Consider the following 10,509-nt stretch of genomic DNA (forward strand, 5'->3'; position numbering starts at 1 on the left):
TCCTGTGCACCAAAAAGTGTCATTGCACACTCTCATTACAATCATATGAAGCAGTTGGAAACTGGTGTGTTTGGGGATTGGACTATTATCTCTCTCCTGATTTCTCAGCAGGTCTGGTAGGCAACTTGGTTTTGGATTAGTGGTGTGGGACTTCGGCATGAGTGACTCCACTCTGGTTTGGTCTTTCTGTATAGCACAGAGGCTCAGTCCAAACTACAGCCTCGCGTACATTTTGTGTGGTGCATTCATAGGGATTCCTTTCCCTGCTCATGGCATTTGAAGAAGAAAAGGGAAGAGAGACCCTAGTGTTCTAGAACAGTGAGCTTCTTTAGAGCAGCTATGTGTGTGAAGAGGACACAGACTCGGACATGGAAGATACACCACCTGGACCTGACTGCAGGTTTCCTGGTGCTGTTTCTAGCCTTCCTACTATATGTTCCCTCTGGCTCACAGCAATCAGTGCCATTCCTTCACCATGCCACACGCTTCCCTGAGAAAATACCGCCCTCCTTCCAGTAGGGACTTGTGTGTCTGTTGGGGCCGTGGTGGAAGGAAGTCTGTCTCCCGACTTGCGTCTTCCCGGTGGGGTCTTCCAGAAGCCAGGCAGTTGTTGTGTCCTCTTCTTGGGCTGCAGCGATGGGTGATGGGTTAGTGGAAAGCACAGAGCACTGGGAGCCGGGAGCCCTGGTGCTGTTTATTAACTGCGTGCTCTTAACAAAGTGCCTTCACCATTTTAAGCCTCATTTAGCTCAGCAAAAAAGTGGAGAGAAGTTAGATTTCTGAATGACAGAACAACCTAGAGGCTGAAAAATACTTGTAACAATTTCATGTTTCAGGAGTTTGCTGTGTATTAGGCACAGTGTGTGTTTTCATGAATTAAATCTTTGACTTCTCACGGTGCAGAAGTTCTACCATTGTAGCTGCAGAGGTGTGAAAAATGAGAGTCTATAGGTTAAGGAATTAGTGCAAGGTCACACAAGTAGAAATGACTGGGTCTGCATCTGGAACAGACTCTGTCCTCAGGTCCCATTTTCTTACCAGGACGCTGCATGTCTGGAATTCCAGCCTTATCTCTATGCTGGATGGTTCTAGACATCCTGGAATTTCCAGCACCCCAGAGGCTATGCGCTGTTATCAGGAAGATAACACTTTCCAACAAAGTTGTCTTTAAAGTGTCACATGAAGACCTGGAAAACTCCACATGTTTTGTCATGGCTGGCTTTGTTGTTGGTGTTTTGTGACATTATTATTATTTTTAAAAGTTTTGGGAGTAAATGACGTATGAGGTTACCTGATCGCTATCATTTCCTAAATGTTCCATTTTAATGAACCTCTTATGATGGTCCTGTTTAATAACTTCTGTTTACATTGATAGTCTGAACTCTCCACAAGTGGCAGCACTTTCCCCCATAACATCATCATGGTAGACCACATATTTCTTCTTTTAAAAACACATCGCCCGTGCAGGGCTCTCCTGAAGTAACTGCTTCTTGAGAACAAACATCTTTTTCTGCCTTGTTCTGAGGAGCTAGAAGAATGCCTGATACTCGGTAAGTTCTCGCTAGATTCTTACTGAATAAGGGTGTGAATACAGACTCTTCTTTTCTTTGGTCAGGCTGATTTGCATGAACTCTTAAGAACAGCATGATTGACCAAGATCAATATAAGATTTTTGTCTAGGAAAACAACCAAAATATTTATACTATTAAGAACTCAGTGGAGGGAAAAAAAAAAAAAAAAAAACAAACCCTAGCACATACTGACATTTATTCCATCACTAGATCAGCTTTTGCCAAACATTGATCCAAATTTTACTTTGTTATTTTTCTGAAGTTTTATGAGATGTTTCTCAAATTCAGTTTTTGTTTCAAGGATGGAAAGAAGACAAGTAGAATCACCTTTAAAGTTCACATTCCGTATTTTCAATACCTCAGATTATTAGCAGCCAAATCACAAAGGCAGGATTGTCCTAATACCTGGCAAGAATACCATTTGTATTAGATACTAAACTCAGTGTGACAGCTTTATCCCTTAATGAGCTTTGCAAGCTAATTCCAGAATGGCTTGATTCACTGATTGATAATGATCTGGCATTTAAAAATGGGACAGGTCCTTGGGAATAACAGGGAACTTGGAAATCAGGCCACACTGTTTGGCAGGAAGAGAGAGGAAGAAGCCACTGGCAGGGAAGCGAGCTGAAGGGATTCTGTCCGTGCTTGCCCTTTATGGCTCTAGCTTCTAAGTCCATTCTGCTTGTATACACATCAAACACAGCCGCAAGGGAAGGCAGAGTTAGTGTTGGAACTTCAAGGGGCTGTAGGCTGGGAGATAAGATTTTAGAATGCATTAAAGAGCGTGTTACTCACATTATCCCAGAATTTAGAAAAATTTTCTTTTATGTTTTCATTATTTATTTAGTTTTAATTGACAAATGAAAATTGTGTTCTGGTTTGGATCTGGACTGTACCCCCCAAAGACTTGTGCTCAGAGGAGGGGCTTTTGGGAAGTGGATTATGGGAGCTTGTTCTCAAGAATGGATTAAAGGGTTCAGAGCTAAATGTGCTGTGAGGAGATAAGGGTTTGGTCAGAAGAGAAAGGGCCCTGCGGGTGTGACCCAGAAGGGTTTATCTCCCTCGGTTCCTCCTTTGTCTGTACTTCCTGGATGCCATAATATGGGCAGCTTTCCTCTGCCCAGGTCCTTCCATCTTGACACTGACCATGTGAAGACCGAAACTTCCAAAGTGGTGGGCCAAAAGAAACGTCCCTTCCTTTAAATTGCTGGTGCTGGGTATTGTGTCTCGCAGAGAAAGTGATTAAGACAATATGTATATATTTATGGCATATAATGATGCTTTGAAATACTGTTGATTGGCTAAACCAAGCTAATTAATACATGCACTATCTCACATACTTATTATTTTTTTGTGGTGAGAACAGAAAATCTCTCTTAGCAATTGTAAAGTGTATGGTACATTTTTATTCAGTATAGTCACGTGTTGTACAATAAATCTTTTGAACTTACTAAACTTTTGTATCCTTTGACCAACATCTTTCCATCCTCCCACCCCACTCCCTGGTAACTGCTATTCTATTTTCTATTCATCTGTGTTCAAATTTTTTTAAATTATGAGTGAAGATGTATTTGTTTTGGTATTTGTCTTTCTATTCTTGGATTCTTTCATTTTATATAATATCTTTCAGGTTCATTCCTGTTGTCAAAAATAACAAGATTTCCTTACTTTTTATAGCTGAATAGTATTTCACTGTGTGTGTATATATCATACTTAGAAAAAGTAATTCTAAGTATGTGTGAGTGAGGTACTGTATGCAAATTATGTTCTTCACTATAATATCATGACTTTGGATTTGTAATCCAAATTGAGAAGGAGGCTGAGGTTCAGAAAGGTTAATTAACTTGATGAAGGTTTGAGGGAAATTAAAACTATATCTTATTTCAAAGCCCAGTTCTTAATACTACACTGCTAGGGTTTCTCCAACAAAGTGCTGGTTCCATGTGAAGCTGACACGGATTCCAGTGTGGTGTCTCCGGGGTTTGGAAGTCACCCAAGGAGCTGAGTTCCGGCTTTGTCTTTGTCCATTTTGACTGAAATTTGGAACTATTCACCTCACTGCTTTGTCCCTCATATTCTTTCAGAAATGGGATTTGCAATACTGACTTCCAAGGACTTCTGAAAGGTTAAGTGAAATAAAGCTTGTGAAAACTAAGAAGTGCTTTAACATTCTGAAAGGTCATTATTATTGAGCAACAATCCAGCCATGGTCACCTTAATTTACCTTCGATGAGGCTCTACTATTTTTATTTTTCAGTAGGCAACTTTGGCTTCATGGCAGAGAATGGTTCCAGAGTGGTGGAGTTTGTTCTGACAGGGTTCCAGCTCCCGGCAGCACAGCAGATGGGTCTCTTCATCGTGTTCCTGGCCCTCTATCTCGTAACCCTTGGGGGCAATCTGGGCATGATCATGCTCATCCAGAGTGACGCCCGGCTGCAGACGCCCATGTACTTCTTCCTCAGCCACCTCTCCTTCCTGGACAGTTGCTACTCTTCTGTTATTGTCCCTCAGTTGCTTGAGACTTTGGGGACCAGTAAGATGGTCATCACCTACGAGCGCTGTGCCAGCCAGTTCTTTTTTTTTACACTCTACGCGAGCGCTGAGTGTTTCCTCCTGGCTGTGATGGCCTACGACCGCTACGCAGCTGTGTGTAATCCCCTCCGCTACACCATGGCCATGGCACCACACACCCGCCTGGGGCTGGTGGCCACCGCGTATGCTGGTGCCATGGTGAATTCTGTGGTCCGCACTGGGTGCACCTTCTCCATCTCCTTCTGTAAGTCCAACCGCATCGACTTCTTCTTTTGTGACCTCCCGCCCCTGCTGAAACTTGCCTGCAGTGAGACCCGACTACGGGAGCAGGTGATCTTCCTCTTCGCTTTCTTCGTCATCACAACCAGCATCTCAGTGATTCTTATATCCTATCTCTTCATCGTCCGAGCTATTCTGAGGATTCGTTCAGCAGGTGGCAAAGCCAAGACCTTCTCCACCTGTGCGTCCCACATGACTGCAGTGGCTCTTTTCTTTGGGACACTCATATTCATATATCTGAAAGGGAACATGGGAAAGTTCCTCTGGGAAGACAAGATTGTGTCAGTATTTTATACCATGGTAATCCCCATGCTAAACCCGATGATCTATAGCCTGAGAAACAAGGAAGTGAAGGAAGCTTTGAAGAAAATTTTCAGAAGAATGAGAGTTTCCTAAGCAGAATAAGACCAAGCTCCATTAGCCTAGAAGTCCCTGTGGATCATCCTTTAGGCTTTTGTCTTGTTCCTTTAGCACACAAGCCAGATCTCACAATAAAACAGGTATACTGAGGCAGAAAAATGTAGATTTAGATTATTCTGTAACTTTATTAGCTCTATTAGACCCATTGACCTGAAAAAAATCTGCCTGTTTTCTCATCAGGACAAAAAAATCTGTCTTGGTTCAGTTAAATGTCCAGAGTTCTTTAGCTAGAATCAAGATGGATGGAAAAATGCAGAGCTTTGTAAATAATAACAAGCTGTAAAATGTAAGATTTATTTTTCTGACCTGTGCTGAGTATCACTGATTGTTTTCTCAGCAGTTACTTGGATTTTTCCTCTCTAAGTTAATTTTTGTGTCTAGAATGATGACAAAACAACAGCTATATACTTTTTTTTACATTGTAAGGGAAATTAAATTATTTGGTTGTGGATGGTGGGGTAGATATAAACCTTTACCAAAAAAACTTTTCTTAACATCCAGTCATATTTAAGTTAGACATGTGCCATGGAGAAATATAAGCAGCTAAACAGAAGAAAAAAATAAAGAGAAGAAAGGAGATGTGATCTGGAAAATATTCAACTAGAAAATGTTAGCTATTTCTCAAGATGACAGAATAGATGACACTGTATGACAGACACGTGTAAATATTTCATTGTCTCTCTGGTATGAGAAACTGAAAGTGTATAATAGATAAATGTATAGCTATTGTGAAATAGGAAGTAATTATTTGAAGGGAAAGAACTGGGGAGAATGGAAGGGAAAAGAAAAAAATGAGAAAAAAGGATAAAATGGAAGCAAAGCTTTGTAAATAAGGAGGGGAACAGAGGTTGAAGAGAGGGGAGGGAATGGGAAAAAAGAGGAACTAAGATACATCATGTATAGGTACAAACTCCCTGTGGTGGATGTGATCATTATAAATTGTACTAATAAACTTAATTACAAAGAGAGAGAGAGAAAGAAAGAAAGATACAAGGATCTGCATTAGTTGCAGAAACAATTTGATGTCGAGGTAGGCTGAACTGAATCCCATATAAAACTTTATAATACTTTTTGCTCACCAAAGGTAAGAAGCATTGCTCATGGACACCTGCTTTAATTAACTCAAGTTACTTTCTATTCTCCACTAAGGAAAACCACTGCTCACTTCCATCTCCTCTGGGACTTTTACTTTATTGTCTGAAGGCAGATAACTGTGAACCTGACTGTCACCTCTCAATGACCTCCCTTTCTGCTAGAAATGTCACTTGGGAAACACCTCCCTGGATACCTCACGGTCTTATTTATCAATGCTTCAAATACTTAGAGACTGCAGTATCTACTATACCTCAGAATGATATTAGGCTCAGAATAGAGTAACAAATAAGATAGATATGATTCCTTCTGCATGGAGATTACAGCCTGGAGCATAGACAGGTGTTAAACCACTATACAAGCAATTAATAATTATAATAGTATTATTACAATTTTGGAAAGTGGAACAAAAGAAGAAACAGGGAGCTGTTATATTGTCTAATGGGGTTCTAAGCTAGTTTGGTGTGACTTCCCCAAAGAACTAAACCTTAAGCGGAAGCTGAAAGATGAGTGTATGAGAGTCATGAGTTGGGGACGTTCTTCTAGATAGGAAGATCCTGGGACATGGGACACCATTAGCAGCTGAAAGAAGACAGAATGTGGGGTGCTATGTGTGAGATGCAATGGGAGAATTCAGGAGAAACTGGGGCACAGTGCCTTGCAGTTTGCTGAGGGCCTGATAGACTTTATTCCAAGAGCAGGCTATGACAGGGTCAGATCTGACTTTTTAAAAGATCCTTTTGGCCGCAGTGTCATTGTGGAAAGGGGGCCGGAAGGGGTGGAGACGGAAGGACGTAGACTCACTCTGTACAATAAAGAGTTACTGCATCCCAGTGCATGATGTGTGCTTTTTGTGTGCTGCTGTGTGCCTCATTCTAGAATTCATCTCAGGCTGGAGAAAGGTCGCAGGTGCACAATGGGATATAGATTTGGGACTGATTCTGGGAAAGATGATGAAATTGGGGACATGGGAATTGGTAGTACCCGCCCTTCCACTGTCTCCTCTGTCTTTCCATAAACAGCAAGCTTCCCCAGGTGCACCAGGGTCTACACCACTTGTCCCTTCATCAGGATTCTCCTGCTCCTTAAGGGGTCAGCACAATTTTATTAACCTCCTGAGACATGTCAGGCTGTCGTAAGATAACATCTCTTTTTAAATTTTTTTTTTATTTTAAAGAGAGCAGTACATGACACTCAAACAAACAAAAAAATAGAACAGTAGCAGCATACCAGTATCACAAACACAAACAAATCAAAGTAAGAACATTCAAAGTGATACAGGGTCTCAAGACAAATTAATACAAATAAACAGTGGTTGTTACATTGCATATCGCTCTCCTCAACTACATTGCTCAGATTATCAGATGTAAGAATGAAAGATTGCTCAAACCATTGAAGAGAATAAGAAAATAATTCTTCAATAAAGCATTAGAAATAATACAGAGTTTCTCTAGACAAGATGGTAGGAGTTCACCACTGTAAGTCTGTTGCATATTGTAACCTTCAAATCAGTTGCCCAGACCACCAGACACAAGCATGCAAAGTCGATCAGAACATAAAAAATTGTAAGCATTAACTGTTCATTTCAATACACCATCAGACAACAGCAATGCAGTCATCGCAGCTATTCATATATATATTTATGTTTTGCCTTCCTTCCTTCTTTTTCTTCTTTCCCTCATCCCAGTCGTTCCTTCCTTAGAGCAGTTCCTTTCCCTTTCCTATCATCTATTGTACCTTTTCAGTTTTACCTAGCCTTTCAGATTCCTACACCAAGGAGACAATATGATGTTTACCTATCTGGGTCCAATTTATTTCACTTATGATTATGGTCTCTAGTTGCATCCATTTACCTACAAAAGCCTAGAGATTATGTTTTTTAATAGCTGAGTATCACTCCATTGTATAAAAATACCACAACTTTTTACCTATTCCTCAGTGGATGGGCATCTGGACTGTTTCCAAGATTTTGCTATAACAAATTGTGCTGCTATAAATATGGGTGCACGTATATTGCTGTGATATGATGTCTTTAATCCTTCTGGGAAAATACCCAGAAGGGGAATAGCTGGGTTAAATGGGACTTCTAATCCTAGTTTTGTGAGGCATCTCCAAATTGATTTCCACAGTGGTTTCACCAATCTACACTCCCACCATCAGTGGAGTAGGGTTCCTTTCTCCCCACAGCCTCTCCAGCATTTGTTATTGGTTGATTTCTTGATGACAGCCATTTATTCTGGGGTGAGATGGAATCTCAGTGTTGTTTTAATTTGCATTTCTCAAATGACTAGTGACGTTGAACATTTTTTCATGTATTTATTCACCATTAGTATCTCTTCATTAGAGAAGTGTATATTCACCTCAGATGTCCATTTTTGGATTGGGTCTTTGAACTTGGGAGGCCTGATTTTTAAAAATTCTTTATATGTCCTAGATAGAAGTCCTTTGTCTGAGGGGCAGTTGGCTAAATTTTTTTCCCAATTCATGGGTTTTCTTTTTACTTTATTGGTGATTTCTTTAGATGTGCAAAAACTTTTCAGTAAGATGAGATCCCAGTTGATTCTTTGAAGTCTTTCCCACGCAGCTTGGTTTTTGTTCGTGAACTCTCTGCCTACCCGAATGTCATCAAGACTTTTACCTACTTTCTCTTCCAATAAATTTAGTTTTTCTATTTTAATATTTAGATCTTTGATCCATTTTGACTTTAATTTAGTGCATGGTGAAAGACATGGGTCGAGTTTTAGTCTTTGGCATGTGGAAAGCCAGTTTTTCCAGCACCATTTATTAAAGAGGCTATCTTCCTTCCATTGAACATGTTTGGCCCCTTTGTCAAAGATAAGGTGATTGAGTGTGTTTGTAGTTGTATCTGTATCTTCTAATCTGTTGCATTGATCTTCAGGTCTGTTTTTGTGCCAGTACCATGCTGATTTTATCACAATAGCTTTGTAATATAATTTTAAGTCAGGAATTATGATGCCTCCTGCCTTTCCTTTCTTTCCCAAGAGTGCTTTTGCTATTCTAGGCCTCTTCTGGTTCCAGATGAACTTTAGGAATGTTTTTTCTAGATCTGTGAGGTATACTAATGGTATTTTAATTGGAATTGCATTGAATCTGTACAACAATTTTGGGAGTATGGTCATTTTCACAATGTAAGTTCTTCCTATCCATGAGCAAGGAATATCTTTCCATTTTCAGATATCCTCTTTGATCTCTTTTTTTAGAGTACTATAATTTTCACTGTATAGATCTTTTACTTCTTTTGTTAGATTGATTCCTAAATATTTCATCTTTTTAGATGCTATTGTGAAAGGTGTGATTTCCCTAATTTCTCTCTGTCTGTTCATTACACATATACAGGAATGCTATTGACTTTTGAGTGTTAACTTTGTATCCAGCTATGCTACTGAATTTGGTAATTAAATCCATGAGACTTTTGGTGGAGTTTTTGGGGGTCTTTTATGTAGAGTATCATGTCATCTGTGAATAATGACAATTTCACTTAAGATACCATCTCTTGCAGGAATTCTTGTGTGTTTAAGTGAAGAAAAATTTTTCAATCAATAAAGAAGTGGACAAAATGTGAGATTTGTTCTTTTGCTGGTGGTGGGAATTGCCTTGTTCTCCCTGTTTCTACTTTGTGTGTGGTAACCAACCTGGTTTATAAATTAATGATATTTGCTACATGTATAGTACTGGATGCATGATATGGGTAAGGACTTCAAGTACACACCAAGTGGATAAAAATAAAGTGAATTTTCAACATTTCTGATTAATGTAGAAGGCAGTGGAAGAATGGCATTTATCTTGCTTTGCCAATCCATATACTAGCAATTGAATGAAAACATTCATAAATTACCTAGTATCTGTCAAGTTCTGTGCTAAGTCTTCCTTTGTCTCATTAAAGCTCTCATTCTGAAAAGAAAAAAGCACTCATTTTAAGAATAGACCTTACACATAAACTTTTAGAAGTAGAATCCAGTCAGTAGTCTTGGAACTGTTTGATTTGTGTCCTTCTCAACTTGTAATGTGTGTTTTTTTTTTTAGAAACTGAGCTTTGGAAATACAAATTTGTAGCTGTAACACTTTGGCTTCAGTTTACCCAAAAATGCTGTTGGAAAAATGAAGGAAGTAGAGCCTCAGACTCTGAAGTGACCTAGTGAACACACCAGGGCCACAGTGCCTCTGTTCATGCCAGATACAGCAACACTAATTTAGTATGTGAGTTGTGGATTTCTACTTCGCATATATGTTAATTGGAATAAGTTGGATGTAAAGCTCAGTTAACTAGATTATCACATGAGGGCAGAGTTGTAGGGGAAATGATGGAATAAAATCTATATAACAGATGACCTTAGGCCCCTAACAGAAGTGTGTATTAATTTTATTGTTTTTCTTTTTGAGACAAGGTCTCTCTATGTAGACCACGATGGCCTTGAACTTGGGGTGATCATCCAGCATGTACCAGCATGCCCAGAAATGCGTATGTATATATTTATTTTTGTGGTTGGGTGTAAGTATGGTCTCAGAGTCGCAATAGTACTGAGAAGAGAAAACAGTCACAAAAAGTGTTATTTTATTACTTTTAAAATGAGGAACAATACAGGACAAATGGAGA

The 10,509-nt window shown here is 39.5% G+C and overlaps 1 protein-coding gene across 1 annotated transcript; it reads left to right on the forward strand.

Moving 5' to 3' along the window:
• The first annotated feature begins 3,845 nt into the window (after positions 1-3,845).
• On the forward strand, positions 3,846-4,778 carry LOC102025274 (olfactory receptor 9I1-like). The gene has a single exon (XM_005408021.1). The coding sequence runs from the start codon at positions 3,846-3,848 to the stop codon at positions 4,776-4,778; it is 933 nt and encodes a 310-aa protein (XP_005408078.1).
• Positions 4,779-10,509: the final 5,731 nt, after the last annotated feature.

The sequence above is a fragment of the Chinchilla lanigera genome, unplaced genomic scaffold (assembly GCF_000276665.1).
Source record: "Chinchilla lanigera isolate Chin_1 unplaced genomic scaffold, ChiLan1.0 scaffold00110, whole genome shotgun sequence".
Classification (NCBI taxonomy): domain Eukaryota; kingdom Metazoa; phylum Chordata; class Mammalia; order Rodentia; family Chinchillidae; genus Chinchilla; species Chinchilla lanigera.